We start from the raw sequence: 17,283 nt of genomic DNA, 5'->3' as shown, positions 1-17,283 counted from the left end.
AATACTTACAGGTTGCATAATGTTTTGTTGCATAATAATTTGTTACGCCTGCAATAGAAACATTGGTGTTTGTGATCCCAGCTTGCTGTTCCACCACTGTAAATAGGTTTGAGTATTGTCCTGAACTTGATGTGTGATTTAGTAGTGCTATAAATTGTATTTGTTACTTCCATTTGAAAACTTAATTGTTCACATAAATATTTACTGAATTTTCAACCAAGCCTGAAAATGTATAAGGCAATAGATGTGGCTTATAAAAGCATGGGAATTTTAAGGAAACATGGACATTTTACTGAGAATGTTTTGCATTAACTTTGGGCAAGAAAAGTTTATGTGTTATAATAAACAGCCTGTCAGCTACAGACCTATTTAAAGTACACAGAGCTAGAATTAACAAGTAGATCTGAATCAATTTTACCTTTATTTAAATAAAAAATAAAAAAATGCCTCATTCTTGCATTTTGTTCTGAATGTACAATTCAGTACTTCAAGGACTCTGTGAATAGGACAATTTTAATTTTCTCTCTAATAATTTTTCTCTTACCTCTGTTCTCTGATAATGAGCTGTGAAAGGTGACTAATAAAAAGTTCTGAATTGCTACGCAGAATGGGGAATACAATTGTCTTTTATTTACTTAGTCACTATCATTATATAATAGAATTGTCAAGATTTTTGGTTTAATTTTTACTTGTGCATAGTATAACGGTAAAACGAGTTACGGGAATGATCAGACTGCCAGAGTGCCAACAGGATTAGTACAAGAGACGAGTAACTGATGTGGAAGTTTTATGGCAAACAAGTGGTACACAGATGACATCTCTGAACTGACTCAGAGACCAATGATCTCTTTTTCTTCCTGTCCTGCTTGCTGAAAATTACTTTCTCATCTCTTTCTGTTGAGTGGTGATAACAGTACAAAAAATCTGCATAAAAGCTGTTTTTATTACAGTAGGAGATGGATCTTGTGGTTAATGGATTATGTAATGAAGGTCTTGTGGTCCTTTCTCGTCAGGGTACCCAGTAGCACTGGAACCTTTTGAAAATGGGAAGATCTGTAACAGTCTTAACTTTGAGCTAGAGGTACCTGTGAGATTTTTGTCCTGCATTTATAGATAATACATCATATTATCAAGCACACATTCTGACACTACGTCCACTAATACCAACCTCTCATGCAGGCGAGTGGAGTTGAGCAGCAGCTACTTCCACCTGTTATTTGCTCAGCCACTGAACCTTCTCTGTGCCTAACCCTTGCACTTTTCTCAGCTTCTGCAACTCTGCCGTGACCAATTACTCCACCCAGTGCTTCTACCATCTAGCACAGTTAGACACAAAATGCAGTGCATTTAAATACAGAATACATGGGTAGATCCTGTTGATATCTTGTAAGGTTGAAGGGAGAATGTGGAGGACTGAGAAGATGTTTTCAGGTCCTTGAAGATTATTCATTCTCAAAAGAGGCACCCCGTGCTGCATTGGAGGGACATGTGAGAAATAATGTGATTGTGAGAGTGAAGCCCTGAGCTTTTAATAATATTCTAGTTCTGATAGGCTTTTTTTGTCAGTCATTACATGTCTCTAATCTGGATGAGGCCTGAGCATGGTGTTTAAACACTAACAGACAATGAATTTGTAAAGCTGTGGGTTTTTTTGTTCTCCTTTTGTTCCTCTCCCAGCAGCTCTGAAGTAGTTTTATTTATGACAGTATATACAATCCATAACTGGGGAAGCAAACCAGAATGGCTGGTTGTACTCTGTAGCTTCTGAGACGCAGTTCTTTTAAGAGTGAGTTTGACTGTACATGCTCTTACTGTGTAGGTTAGTAATTGTTTTTTTCAGGGAGTTTTATCTGAATGCACATACTGGATTTTCATTTTAAATTTTTGAGGAAAATCAAAGGATGTTATACTAAATACCTTTCCATAGGTTCCAGTAACAGTTCCTCTGAGCTGTGATCCAAGAATTTTCAAACTAAAATTCCATCTAATCCCTTACCTTTCTTTTTCTAGCTTCCTCCCCTCCCCAGTCAATAAGCTCTACCTCTTGCTTCCCTTTCTTCTCGGCTCAGGCAACATCAGGCTGATGTAGCTATATTGCATTTGTTTTAGGAAAACATGCCTGTCTTCAGCACTGTGTTGTGTCCTTTTCCTCTTCTCAAGCTTGGGATATGTTGTCTTGTTGGAGAAGGTGAGAGTGGGTTTTTGCACTGTCATTTAGGACAAATGAAATTTCTTAGCATCCTTGCACCACAAAGGTGAGGTTTTGTTTTAGATTTAATGTGAATTATGAAATTAAACTGTGCATAGGTATTTTCCTCTGTGTATAGCATTTATTGTCAAAACAAGTTTTCAGTAGGTTATTGTTCCATGTTATGCATGCATCATTAACCAAGCACATTTGAATCCTGGATATTTTTTTAGTTCATATTTTTTTCATAGTTTTATTGAACTTAAAACCCCAGAATATATTCTTTGTCAAGAACCAAACTTACAGGATGTTTTCAGAAACCTTTAATTTCATCTTTCTTTCTGTTAGTGTGAAGCTTACTTCTGTTTTCAAGTTTCTTTGTCACTAGTAGAGCAAGACAAAGCAACCAGAGTACTAGCCAATTTAATGGCATTTATAGTGGTTTTATTTAGGTAGAACATTACAAAGCCAGGAGTAAACTGAGGGCAGGCAGCCTTTCACTTGCTATTAGTCTTTATTCCCTTATTCTGGGAAAAAAATCAAATTTAAGGCATTTTATATTTAACTGATCATTTGAAGTTGGGCGTTAAGTCTATCTCAGAGGAAAACAAATCGCTGGGTTTTGTTTTACAGGCTGGTCCTTTATTTCACAATTCTTTGGTCACTTTGGAGATATTAGCTATTTTATCGGCTAGGAGGAATTGATAATTACTGATGATAACTATTTTCCTTAAATAATGAAAGGCAGTTATTCATCAGTCCTTGCTAAAACAAAATCTTTAACTTTCATATGAAAGTTAATCCTAATGACTCTTTGAAGTTGAATGTAGCCTGAGCACAAGAATTTCCACTCTAGGGGAGGTCTGAATAGACATTCTTTCACTCACAGTATGGAAAGGGGTGACCTTTCATGCTAAACTGAATAAAACTTCAGAGTGATTGAATTAATATGTTAATTCATATAAGTAACTCTGGGAAGGGGGGAGGCATGATAGTGAAAAAAACTACCGTCCTTCACCCCTGAAAAAGAACCTCCCCAAAACACAACGACACATGCCCCAGACCCTCAGCTGTTCCTGATCAAAATTCATATCATCTGGAAGTTCAGAACCATGACTGGTACCTCTCTAATACCTCTCTCTAGTATAACAGTGTGAACTTTCCAGTGTGACAAATACTAGAGTCTGTTGTGATAGAAGCTGATGATTAGATTTTGTAGATATTGTGATGGAGGAGCTGGGAAGGTTTGTACTTTACTAGGCACACGTGCTAGCTTCCTTAACCTAGGCTGTGCTGGATTTGTGCATTTAAGTGGTATATTAGTTATGGTGGTGTGTGATGCACAGGGATAGGATCAGAGAGGACTGACATAAATTAAAATATGTGAAGTTTTGACTAATTTGAAAAAAAAGTTGTTTTTTTTTTTAACATGGGTTTGGTCACATGTTGGAATCGAGGCCCAGAGGAGCTGTGAACTGTCCATCCTTGAAGATACTAAAAACTTGAGAACTTTCTATACAGCCCTTTTGAACTGAACTTGGTTCTCCTAGGAGGTTGGATTACATGACCTAAAATCCCTTCCAACCTACATCATTGTATGTTACTAGAAAACTTTCTTCATCTGTCTGGCTTGGTCCAAGATAAGCAAAAAATGCATGCCACAGTATCTCCTGGGGCTCTGGATATGTGATCATCTAGTAAAACAGTCCTTGATGCACTGCAGCACTTCTCCCACATCTGAGATGAGCAAAGAAAGAAAAGCAATAGAGAGAGAACGTAGGAGAAGTCTTTACCCCAGCATGCAGTTGAGGTACCCAGGAACTGAAAATATTTCTGACACCTGGGGACTAAGCACAGGTTTTTGTTAGCCAAAATTACTGCTTTGCAGGACAGATTCATCCATTCTGTAAATGTGGACAAGGTGGTACATTGCAAGCCTAATTTCTTACATAGTGTTGCTTATTACCTAGTAAAATGTGTACTTGTTTGTTAATAATGACTTATTTTCTGCCCTAGATTTCCTAGCTTACTGATACCACTTTGAATTAACAATGCAGATAAGAAGTTAGTGTTAACAATGTTAACAATCAGATCCTTCAAAGCAAATCTTCATTTTTTTATTGTTTTGAAAAGATGAACGATCTTAAAGCATAAGGTAAACTTTGAAAATTAAGTGCTTAGCTAGAGACTTGAGGATTTAAGTGAATGAAATCTCTCTTAAGCTTGGAAAATTTCACATGTTGTGGAAAAAATGGCAGGATAAGTAGCAACCAAGGTGTAGTTGGAGTGATGATGCTGAGAGGCCGTATAGCAGCACTCCGTGTAGCTGGCAGGGCAACTTGGAATGAGCCCATGTGTTCTCTAGTTTGTGTGATGTGATCTTTGTGCTCATATTTGAACTAGTGAACATGCAAATACTGCAGAAGGTTTTGAGGGCAGTGCTAGCATTAGATTCTGCAGTACAAGGAAAACTTCTCATATTCAGGTTTTCTTGTACGGGCTCCTGCACGCTTGTATTTGTCTTGCTTCTCTAGGTACACCTTTTTTCTGAATTGGCAGGAAGCAATGGCAGCAGTAGGTACCAGGCTTAGGGAGGTTTATTCCCATGTGATACCTACTTTTGATGAGTACCAAGGCCGGGCACCCTTCTTGCTTACCGTGTTGTGGCTCTGCCCATAGGTATTCGCTGTATTTGTTGAAGTCATGTCAACTTTCTCCTGTTTAAAAATTCTCTTAAAAACAGTGTGCTGGGTTGATTTATTGTGGGGCACTTCTGTTTAGTAAATTTTTGATCTATGCAAGTGGTTTTTGTTCCTCCCTGCTCCCAATTAATACTAGACTAAAATGATTCTGTGCCTGCTCCCCCTTATCAAGTGTTTGTTTTTTACCTCTTGGACCTAATTTTAAACATAGAAAAGTGTTGTCCAAAGTAGCCACGTTAATCAGCTCTGTATGGTAAAAAGAGTTCCTTTCTGGTGATGGCAGATTAATATGTGTTTACAGTTTTAAGAAACTGGTATTCATTGGGTTTTTGGAGAGGAATGCCAGCTTTTTCATTACTTTTACATTTTATACTTGAATAACCGTGGTAGTTTAAGGTCCAGTTTTATGTACTTAAAAACAGGTTTAAAGGAGAGTTCACTGGGTGATTTTGGCACCTGCATGATGCCAAAGAAATAAAGAATGCTCTTTTTCAAAGAAATAAAATACTCACTGTCTGTGTACTTTGTGAGAACTGTAAATGAAAGCTTTGTGTTCTGTTGGCTGTGCAATATTGATTTTATTCATAGACTGTTCTTGCAGCTGTTCCAGTCTTCTGAATAATGGTGATGTAGCTATATTCAGAATTTTATTTAAAATTACTTAGAGGCTTATAGATTGAATAGGGAACCTGTGCTTTTCAATTTCCACTGAATTTGTAACTTACTGATGTATACCTCTGCTTTCCTAATAGCTTGATTTTGCTTGACTAAACAAGTGACAAAAGACTTTTTTCCCCCCCCTCCTCTTTTATCTACATTTCAAACAGGATGTTAAAACAATTTGTGGATAATATCAAGTGAAAACTAATTTAAACTAAATATGTCAATATCTGCAATTTTTTCATGAAATGAAACTTCTAAAATGGGAACATGTCATTTTGGTCTCTTAAGCATTACTTTTTTTTTTTTTTTTTTACTCCACTTTAGAGAACACTTCCTTTCTGAATGTGGGACTTGGATGTGGAAAATATATGTTTGTCTTTTCAAGACCTAGGTGGTCTTTAGACTGTGTTGGATTATGGAACATAAAAATATTGGTAGACTATTGTGTGGCTTTAAATATATGGGTAAACATACAGATATGCAATTAAGGTAATAAAATAGTAGCCTAATTTTATGGATATCAGAATGAGCTCACATGGTATCTATTTACTTGTCAGCAGTCAAAAACAATAATTTTAACACAAGCCACTTATTCCGTTCTCTTCTGTGTAGTGCTGCTTCTTTGCCAAATAGATATTTAGACCAACATAGCTTCCATATGTGTTCAGCAGCTTGTTTCTACTAGATATTTTACTCATCGCTGTTGCTGAAAATAGTAGAATTTTTTAACTTAGAAAGAGATGTAAGCACCTTGTACAGAAACTTAAATACTTAGTTGTTGGCTTTTTTATTGATGCTTTTTGCATCGGTAAAAATGTGGGGGATGAGACCTCCAAAATGTCAACTTATCAGTATTTGCTTAATTAAGTAAATTTTACTAAGTTAAATGCTTTTGAACTATTTTTATAGGGTTTAGTTTAGCAGCTTTTAAGAGGAACAAGAGGAAACTGGAGTTGGCCGAAAAGGTGGAAACAGATCTCATTCAACTAAAGAAAAGAAGACAATCAAATGAAAAGGTTAGTTTCTGTTTAACGTTTTGTTGTGTCATCCTAAACTTACAGCTGATTGCTGATAAGTTTCATGTTGTATACAATGAGAGTAATGTAGCATCAGAAGTCACTTCTCCTTGACCATCCTAATGTTTAGATGATACAGTGGTAACTTGGTGCGGTTAAAACATTCTGCCTTGCCATTTAAAAACCAAACTGTCACTTTCTGTCTTGCTTGTGCTATGAAAAATACTTTGCTCATTTTGAACTGGAAATATGACAAATGTAAACACAAACAGATAATTATTTACCGAAACATTTTCTTTAGCTTGGGATCTCTGTCACTGTTTCCCACTTTTTAATGTTTCCTGAGCGCACTGCGTTATGGAGCTGGAGTTGGTGAAATTTGAAATATCAGGTAGGTAAACATGTGCATCTGTGCATGCATCTAGCATTGACCTGGCCCATATTACTTGTACTACAAAACTATCAGGATTCCCTCCGTTCCCCTCACTCTCAGTTTGCATTTAGAGCCTTTGTTTACCACTTGAGAATGTCAATCACGGTATTTGTGTTAGCTGTTGAATATCAAAATATAGCTCATTATATTGAATGCCTATGCTTTATTTGGGGCCTGTAGGCTTTTGGTATGGTCATTTCTCTTTGCTTTGCTAAGCTGACTGACCACTGCCTTATGTAGTTGCGTATGTTGATAAAATAACATATACATCCCACAGAACTGGCAAAGAAGTTTATTCTCTGTCGTCTGTGCAAATGCAAACCAGTGATAAATAAGGCATTTATCTTCTGTGTTCTTAGATAAGTTTTCCCTAGCAAGGTCCTAATTTTCCTATTTTCAAGGAGCTAACCTGGAAAGAAAGTAAGGAGAGAGGGGTGAAGAAATTTAGTTACTCATTTTGGAACTTTTCCTGTTTACAGGATTTTCACATACCTCCCTGTGAAACTAACAGCATTAAAATGTATCTGAGGGAGGAGGGGTCTCTACAGTGTTGATGTTCATGTAATAAGGGGCAAGTCAATGCTTGAAACATATGCCAATGCATGAGCTTACCGACCTGCAATTTGAAATTTCAAGGGCTCCAGAGTCCTGTGCAGCGCTTGTGGGAGACCCCAAAGGCCAATGATGGTAGGTAAAGGAGGTGATCAAATAGAGCTCTACTCACAGGTAAGTAATCCAGTAACGTAACACACCGCATTTGTCAGCTTTCTGGGCACAGCCTGTCCATGGAGCAGGGGGTGAAAAGCAAACCATGCTATCAACGTGAACTGCCTGTATTCTCCACAGAGTAGAAGGTAATCGCAGCCTTAGAGGAAGTTTAGGTTTTCAAAATGAAATAGAAACGAAAAATCAAATTCTACAGGAGCAAGTTGCTCCTCTCTGTTCCCACTTGATCTGTAAAGAGACAGCATGGGACATATTAGAAGATACATGCGTGGCCCTGTTCTGTTTTCAGTAGAGGGATACTGTAGAAAACCATATTTTTAGGGGAATCTACTTGATCTAATCATCATAAAATATAAAATGCTATGTATTTGTGTGGATGGTTGGGTAATAGCATATAGATGTTAATTGCTTCAGTCTGATGCAATTTGCATTTTGTCAGTTACGATGCTCAGAGGTGAGATTTAATGGTAATTACTGTTCGTGGAATTTCAGAACAATCTCAAATTGAGAGGGAGAAGGCCCTGTGTGTAGATGTCTTTCAGCGGGCACTGGGTGGAGCTCTTCTAAACCGTTAGTTTCTTTCTCAGGGGCTTGTAAAGTAGTGACTGGGGGGTGGTGGGGGTGTTACGTGCGGAAGAAGGGAAGGATGAGATTTCTAAAATACTTCACAGAACTCTTAATTTGTGCAGATGAGCATCTTCATGCTTTGCGTGCATGTTCTTAGCTAGGTTTGAATATTTGGTCCATGATTTCTTGAAATCAACTTCCATGCGTGTCGCAAGGTACAAATAAAGTAATGTGAAATCTTACTTTTCACATTGATTTCAGTTGTTTCCATGTAAAATATTAACTACATAATAGATTGGGTTTAGGTTGCAATACTGCATTGTTAAAACCCCCAAACTGCTTTTGCAATGGACATGTTAGTATAAATCATTAGCTGAAATCAGATACGGAATTTGTTAACAAATACCACCAAGTAATAATCGAGTTTCCTTTGGAACTTGCAAAATTTTAAAATCTAAGGTGCTAAATTAATGAATCAAATACATGAAAAGATAAGGACAAGCAAGCTGGATCTCATTTAGTCCCTGCTGAACCCATATATAATTTGGACTTCAAACTTCGTGAATTGTGGTGTTTAAAATTTCTTTTGATTGTCTTGATACTAGCTTGACAGGATTCTGTATTTTTCAACATTCATATGATTTGAAGAGATGAAATGTGTGACATTAAAAGTCTCACCAGGTGCATTCTTCCTGGAACTCAGGTGCATAATGCCTATTTGTGTGGAGAAATATAGAAAGTTCCTTTGTTAAATTGTGATGAGCTCTTCATTCACTGGTTCAGAAATCGTGGGGTTGTCAGTACAGTTTACGTGTGTAGAAGACTTTTAGTATTGACCTACAGAATCGATTCATGGTGTCACTTGTGTGTGAAGTCAGTGATGCTGAAATGCGAGTAAACATAAAAATAGGTCTAGAATAGATCCAACAACGGATTCTTCCCATTGAATATGGAATAGAACTGGTCTCACTGGTTTTCAGTTTGTTGAGTAAGGCTAGATATAACAGCAGCAGTGATTCTTTTTCTGATCACAAAAAAATCCCAAACTTATGTTACTGGTAAGGAAAATATGGAATTTCTTTGCTTCAGTGACACAAATTTATTTCAGAAGGCTGGTTGTGTGGGCCAGGTTAAAAAAAAGCTTCCCTTACAGATTTCCAGCCTCTTAAGTTGCCCCATCTAGAATTAAAAAAAGCCAAAGCAAGCAAACTGTATTACTGAATTGACAGCAAATACCGATAGGAAATTGATCTTCTAAAGGAAGTAATGGTGAAGAAAGTTTCCATGCAACATATACTTGTAAATGCTTGTGGTTTTTTGATTAAAATATCTTTTTAAAAAAGGAATTAGTAATATAGCTACTGAAGGCAAATATTTTATGCACGTGAGAGCTAAAGTGGAAGATGGATGGCAGATCCAGCAAATAGTTTTAGATGCTGCAAAGGCGGCTGCAAGCATTTTTTCTTTGCTGTCAGATGATATGGAAAACATACTGATCCATACTGAGCCTCATCCTTCTAAAATGTATTTTTGTTCATTATGGAAGCCCCAAGTGTTTGATTTGAGATGAATTAAGATTACACAGGTGGCCTTAATTCTGGCATTTCCTAACTTTGACGGGCTTGATTTTCATATCTATGGTTGTCTATTAATCAAGTTTTTTGTTGTGGGTATAATTTCCTTTGATAAAAGGGGGCAGGGGATGAACAACAAAACCTGCATCATATTAGTAGTTCTTCTCTACACAGAAATCATAAGATCATAGGAAAATTCCTGTTGGGAAGAGCTTTATCCAGTCTGATCTTGAAAACCTCCAAGGATCAGTCAGCAGCCTGCTCTTCTGCTTAAGATCTCTTTAATCCACTGAATAGTATTGTTCTAACTGGGTTAATAATACCTGAATTAGGTTGTGGCTGGCAGTCCTGGGAGATGTGAAATACATTTGCCTGTGAGAAGTTAAGGAAGAGTTCCTTAATTTTCTTTTATCTTTACAATTTGGAAGGGAACTCGCTCTTTTCTTATCCCCTTTGCTCCACTCCTCAAATTTCCTTTTACCTTTCATTTTCCTACCTTCCCTGATCCTGGTTTTTACCTTCCTCTGCTTTTTAACTTAACTATTCTTCCCAGTGCCAGCTGAGACCCCCAGTTCTGTAACTTTTCACCTCTGCCTTTTAGCAGTTTTTCTGCTTTAGTGTTAGGACATTGTTTTAATATTGTATGTGGTTAGTGCCAGCTTCTGAGTATAGAACTTGTTCAGGAAGACCTAGGTATAGGTGAAGAGCAGAAATTTACTGTTACTCTGGGTGAAAGCCAAGATGATAATCCTGCATCGGAGTTCGAGTTGCTTGAAAAAACCTATAAACCACTGTAGTTCTGCATTGCGTATTTTTATTTTTAAGACTGGTACAGTATTAACTCAAGTGTTAACTCTGTTAAAATTAGGTGTGGCCAGAGTATCATCAGCATGAGTCTACTTGATAAGTGCTGTTGTATGCCCAAGGAAATTTTGATTAACGATGGGAACTTGATAATGTGAAGCTGAATAGTTGGGTGTATTTTTTTTTCTTCCTCCCTCTGGATCCTAGTCCAGAAAATATGCATTTATATGAATAACTTAATATCCTTTGGCATTATTTGCTTGGGTAAGTTTAACATGTAAGATTCTTTTAATGCAGGTAAGTTTTTATACAGGAAAGATTGATCAGCTAAAGGCTTGAGGGCTTGTGCAACAGCAGCTTTCATCTCTGGAGTATGTGATGGATGATGTACCGGTTTTGCTTATTTTATTTTATGTACACTGCATGCTCTGTCCCATCAAAAGTGTGTGATTGGGCATGAATTCAGAATGCCTTGCCCTGCATTCTGCAGAGAGGGGAATCTAGGGCAAACCTAGGCAGAGAGGGGAAATCTGCTCTTTCTCTTAGAGTGCCTGAACGTGGTGTATTAAGGAAGGGAGGGGGGAGTATGGAAAGGTCCAAGGTGAGACAGCTGAAGTGTTTGTGAGACAGCAGGCAGAGAGGTCGCATCAGGAGGGAATGCTGAAAGACCCCTGCTCTTAGGGGAGCAAATCTGCCTCAGAAGTGATGGAAGTAAGGACGCTTTTCTAGTGAGCCAGAGGGAGCAAAGGGTAATTTGTTTCAACTAGATAGTCACTAAAGACTGCTGAATTGAGAACAAGTCTGGGAGAAAGAATCTGTCCTGGGAAGATTTCTTCTCAAGGCCTCTATCTACTGTCTCGCTCAGAATATCAGAATGTTCTCTTTACATGGTAGGCTGCTTCTTTTGGACTTTTTGTTTGTTTGTTTTGTTGTTTTGTTTGGTTTTTTTAAAATCATACTTAGCTTTAAAAGTCAGTCTCTGAAAATGCCATCTCAAAGCTTTTGGGAAAGGCTTTTTGATACGGCATCTTTGGAATAAGTTGCTGAATCATTTCTTAGTGGACTAGTGTTCACGACTAAGAAAACAGCATTTTTGGCACTTTTGTGAGTGAAGGCAGGTAATCTGAGCATTGCATGAGTTCTCAGATGTTTATTACCTTCTTGTTTCCAGAGGCGTTTTCTTCAGGTCCTGTCTGAGGCAAGAGGGAATTTTGGGAAGATTATGGCAGCATAATTGGTACAATATGCATGATAACAAATCAGTTTTGTTGATAGGCCTGTCACTTGATTTTGTGCGCGTTAGTTTGCACATTCCTAAGAAGTATAATCTGACTTTAATATACTATTTTTACTAGTTGTTTCTGTTTGTGTGTCCTGCAGGAGAATGACTCAGGAACATTGGATACAGTTGGTGCAGTTGTTGTTGACCAAGAAGGAAATGTCGCTGCTGCTGTCTCCAGTGGAGGTTTAGCACTAAAGCATCCTGGAAGAGTTGGTCAGGTGATTATACGTTTTCAGTCAGGAATGACCATTCAGTGTCACGAGCAAATGTGATAGTAAGCAAGAGCTGTGATAGCAAACTGATCTTCTCCCTTCCTTCCCATTAAACTTCGAAAGAATTGGAAAGCAAGTTTTGTTTTTAGTGTCCTCCATCAGTGTTATAAAACATTGATAGGTAAGAATTTGTTCTGTAGTTAGTTACCTTTTGCCAGAGGTATTAATAAGTTATTTTCTTGGGCTTAAATACCTCCTTAATACCACAAATAGTCTCTTAAATGCTTAGAGTTTTTAAATAAGATTTTCATGAATATGAAAGGGAAGCTGTCTTGATTAATTTTAAATGGTCTTGTGAATTGGTAGAAGTGACAAAGGTATTAAAAGAACACATTCTTTGTTGTTACTAGGTGAGGGAATTTGAGGTGCATCAGGAGTGTCCATTGCTGCACAGTTGTATTTTTGCTTGACTTTTGCCACTGTCCTAAAAGCAGTTCTCTTATGAAGTGTATTTAACATGGATTGGAATTGCAATCTTGACTGTTAATGATTTTCTTATTTATCTTTTATATTAATACTTGGACTTTTCTTGTTTGTCTGCTTGGTTGGGGTGGTGGTGTGTGGTTGGTTGGTTTCTTTTAAGGGAAGGGAACAAACTAAAAACCTTGTATACTTAAATTTATGAGAGGTGCACTTCTTTCCTTAGGCAGCTCTTTATGGTTGTGGCTGCTGGGCTGAAAATACAGGAGCTCATACCCCTTACTCCACTGCTGTGAGTACTTCAGGTATTTACTACTTTTATAAATATTTCAAAAAGTTGCTATCTTTCTCTAATTAGTTTAGAAATTCCAAATGATTTTTTCTATGAATGGTGAATTAAAATATTAACATTATTTCCAGACTACATTCTACTTTGTATCATTTCTTTACATATAAGTATAAATATATATATGTCAGTACTGTCTTTAAATCCATGAAGTAATCTCTGTTGGTTGCTTATATTTGTCTTTTTGCTTAATTAACAACCATGTGATGTTTTTTAATACTGTTTAAAAGATTTGGTGTTGCACTGAAAGGATGTACTGTATTTGTTACATATTAAGTGACCCGTCCTTCTGTAAAGAAGTACTGTTTAACCCTAATACTGTGTTAAACACAGAATGCCTCTGTGACTGGAAGCCTTCTGTAAAGGACTAAGATAACTGAGAGTCCTTTATCATAAAAGGGTCCCTTGGATACAAGAATGCTACAAACAGCATTTTTCCCTCCGAAATACTTAATTACTGTTTCAAGTGAAAATTTAAGTGAATTTTTTCTTCATCTCTTTCTTTCTCAAAAGGAAGGGGAAAAGGCGAAACCAAATTACTAGAATAAATGTCTTGGAAAACATTTATTCAAATATTGTGAAAGTAATGTGTTAGGGTAGCTTCTGTTCTTTGGAAGGTTTGGGATCCTGCATGTGCAAAAGTATCTTGTTCATTTGATGCCTATCAGCCAGCTATCACACAGAGCTGTTCAATCAGTTGGCATGCTGAGCACTGGCGATAACAGTTTGTTAACAAGTTTGTTAACAGATTTACTAAATGTAACAGGACTGAAGAAAGAGCAAAAACAAGAAAGAAAAAAAAAAATCCACAAAACCAACTAAAAGATAACTAGGAAGGTAGCTCACACTGCAATGTAAGATTGGAGAATGTAAGCCAGGATGTTTTTAACTTGTCCAGAACAGACATTAAAAAGATAACTGTGTTGTTACACAATACTGGGGGAATATTATAGAACACAGAAGCCTTAAGGTGACATTATGCAGGAGTTGCTTTTACTTTGCAACTTCCACATAAAAGCAGTTGAAAGGACTGCATTTCATATCTCTGGGGTTTTTTTCCAAGTTATATGAACAGTCCCAAACAGAAAAACAACTTGTAATACTTTTTCATATATGCTTATACCAGGATGCAAAATTTATGGTTTGGACCAACCGCTGCTTAATAGTGTTGTCAGCATTCAGCATAGGGAGAGAAGAAAAAAAATCTGCGGAGTTCAGATTTAGGTAATGTTAACTATATGCCAAGAGTACTGCACGGTTGGAGTCCTGTTACAGAAAGTTGGGGGAGCAAGGTAATAGGGTGTAGAACTACAATTTGACAGAGACTGAAGAGCATCAGAAGTATCCTTTGTTGTTTTTGAAGTCATAAACCTTTTGAGTTTCCTCTGTATTTAAGTCTGTCTTGCACTGTAGAAAATTTGTGTGGATGTTCACCCTTAAATTCAAAGTTAGTAATGGCAAGTATCCTTTTTAGTACTTATGCAAAGGAAAGTTCTGCTGAATGCAGAAGTGTCAGAAGATCCCTCTACTCAAGGAACATTGAGTATTGATTTCAGTTTAATAAATGCTTACCTATGTAAGCAAATATATTTAAATTTTGCAGTATTGGAGACCATAATAATTTGTGAGTGTAAGTCCAGTATTAGAGATTGTTTGTGGAAAAGCTGAGAAGGATGCCTTTATTTAATTTTTTTTTTAAACTGTTCTGTACAAACTCAGCTGGGTTTGAAGTCTATGCAAGTGTGGGCAAGCATCCTGATACACTTAAAGGAGATGTCTGGGTTTAATGATGGCCTTAAATAGAAGCCTCCTTTCTTTTTGCTGGTACCAATTTTATACAGTGGTAAATATTTTAATGTTATTCTATTTATAACTATCACACACACACACGTATATGCATATGTTTATTTGGTCCAAATCTTATAACTTCCATGATATTACATTAATACCAATCCCAGTTAATTGAAATAAACTGCTGGAAGTCTATGAAGCATGGCCATCTGTTTATTCAGTGATTTTAAATTCAGACTAGTGGTGTTTAATTAAACTCTTGTTTCTGGTTTTCCTTTAAAGTGTGTGTGTGTGAGAGAGAGAAAGAGAGAGAGGGAGGGAGATATAAGTGTTTGCAGGAAGTGAGAACTCTTCTGTAATCAATACCATTCTTTCCATTTTCAGAAGCTCATAATGTTTTATTTTATAATGCAATTTATGTTTAGTGCAGTTTTAAAATACATTGATGCCTGACTTTTGTTTAAAATGTGAGCATACAACAATGTGAACCATGAAGTTAATTAAGTGGTAGAAGGATGGAAAAATTAAATTATAGGAAAGGCTGAAAGAATGAAACTTACAACTTGGCTGGATCACAACAGGAGATGGGAATGGGAGCATAAACATCTGCAAATATTCAAAAGGTGATACTGGCAAGGCTTAAGCAAGAAAATAATATGTTAAAATATATCATTGTTGGATGAAAGTTTTAGAAAATAAAGGTACTGCCTAAATTCTAGAAGATGCCTTGATTTGGAGAGCTTTAAGATTGACAGTGCTTCCTAAGAGAAGGTAAGTGTTGTCACTTGATGTACTTAAAATCAGATTACACTGTATTTGCAATAGTGATTATACCCGCCTCTTGTAGGTTTGTAAACTGGTTTTGTGTGGACATACATTTAGAAAACCAGCAACAAATGAAACTTGTATGTTATGTATAAATAAAAACTATGTGTGCATGCAAATTCGTTTCATGTTTCATTTTAGGTACAGGCATACATGCTTGTATGTAAAAGCACTTGAAATATGTCCATAAAATGAATTTACAATCAGTTTAGATTTCTGTGGTTTTCACAATATAACGTTTTATTGTTTTAATTTCACGTATCTTCATTTTAATTTGTTTTTAAGTGGTAATTTTGGCTTAAATTAATCCTAACGTTTTCTGCAGAGATTTTTTGTTTTTTCTAAGGAGAAAATTAGGCTTTGGTTGCTGTGTGTGTTGAGTATTCTATGTGTAGACTTCTAAGTTTATTCTTAAATGACTTCACAGAATAGCTGATTCATCAAATCACATTTAAAAAAAAAAAGTTGCGAATGATGAGAAATGTTTGACTCTGGTTCCCTTAAAGCTTTATCGAAAGTATGCTCAAAATTATTATAATAGGTGTTAAATGAAATTTTAACTTTAAGGATTCTTTGGGGAATAAACAGTTTCACCTTTGTGCTGGTTTAGACTTTTCAACTTCTTTTAGTGATAGCTGGGGATAGAAATTCAAGCCTTGAGAGTTTGCTACATCAGGCCCTTATACGTAGTCTTGAAAAAGGATCTTCTTTGCCATTAGTTTCCACAAGCAGTCTTTAAGGCCAGGTTTTGTGATTTATTTTGATTCCATTCTTATGAAATTGCTTATGTCTTTAGCTTTTGGAGGCAAGAGGTTGAACAGTGTGGGGAAAGGAGAGTTTGGAATAGTAATTGAAAGTATCCAGAATACAAATTCTTGCATATTGAAATCCATATGAAATTGGTAGGAACGTAAGAATGGACACGTTGGATTGAACTAGAGCTCCAGATTGGTGTCCTGTTTCAGGCAGAGGGTTGTTTGCAGGTCTCAAAGGAAGGGACAGGACTGAGAAAAACATCTCCGCTGTGTTATCCAAGCTTCTAGCCATTTGTGATATTGGGACTTTATAAGCTGGAGATATCTTTGTTTTTAATAGGTCAGGATGACTTTCTCAAGATTTCCCATTTCTTTATGTACTTGGAAAACCAGTTGTTTAATATTTTCTGCTAATGTTTTTCTTATTCTGTGATGGTTTGACCTTTGTAGAAGCTTTCTTGGACAAAGAGAAGTGTTAGTTTTAATGCCACAGTTAGTAACACAGTAGGCATTATTCTTGAATTTTCATTGATTTTGTTCTAAAATCCTTCTATTGAAGCTTCAGTTTGAGACATATCTTTCAATACCTTCCTCATTAAAAAAACTCACCAAGGTGTCGGGGGAAGGCATCGCCATAAAAGTACTTCATTGAAAGTGCTTCCAAATTCATGTGGCTTTATTTCAATGGTCACGTATTATTTGAAGGCATGCTTTTACATCTTGATCTTCTGTTGGCCCTGTGGATGCTGGCAGGCTTCCTGCTTTTGCGTGTTCAGGGAGGATTTGGTATTAGTTCTTATGCCTTTAGCAAGTTGTTTCTCAAATATTTTTGGCCATTTTTATCATGATTTTATATTGAACGTGCCAAAGGTGGTGTTTCTGAACTTGTGTGGGCATGACTTCAACTTTTTGAATGGTA

The 17,283-nt window shown here is 36.6% G+C and overlaps 1 protein-coding gene across 4 annotated transcripts in view; it reads left to right on the top strand.

Moving 5' to 3' along the window:
* Positions 1-17,283, top strand: part of TASP1 (taspase 1) — an 87,807-nt gene that overhangs the window by 29,111 nt on the left and 41,413 nt on the right. For 2 of the 4 annotated variants that reach the window (XM_055725793.1, XM_055725792.1), the window contains exons 8-11: positions 6,463-6,569; positions 7,639-7,689; positions 12,054-12,173; positions 12,874-12,952. In XM_055725793.1, the coding sequence (XP_055581768.1) occupies positions 6,463-6,569; positions 7,639-7,689; positions 12,054-12,173; positions 12,874-12,952 (357 nt within the window). The remainder of the gene's footprint in view (positions 1-6,462; positions 6,570-7,638; positions 7,690-12,053; positions 12,174-12,873; positions 12,953-17,283) is intronic. The other 2 variants (XM_055725795.1, XM_055725794.1) reach the window with 1 other exon arrangement.

Source organism: Falco cherrug, chromosome 13 (assembly GCF_023634085.1).
Source record: "Falco cherrug isolate bFalChe1 chromosome 13, bFalChe1.pri, whole genome shotgun sequence".
NCBI classification, from domain to species: domain Eukaryota; kingdom Metazoa; phylum Chordata; class Aves; order Falconiformes; family Falconidae; genus Falco; species Falco cherrug.
This window is presented reverse-complemented; position numbering and strand designations above follow the sequence as displayed.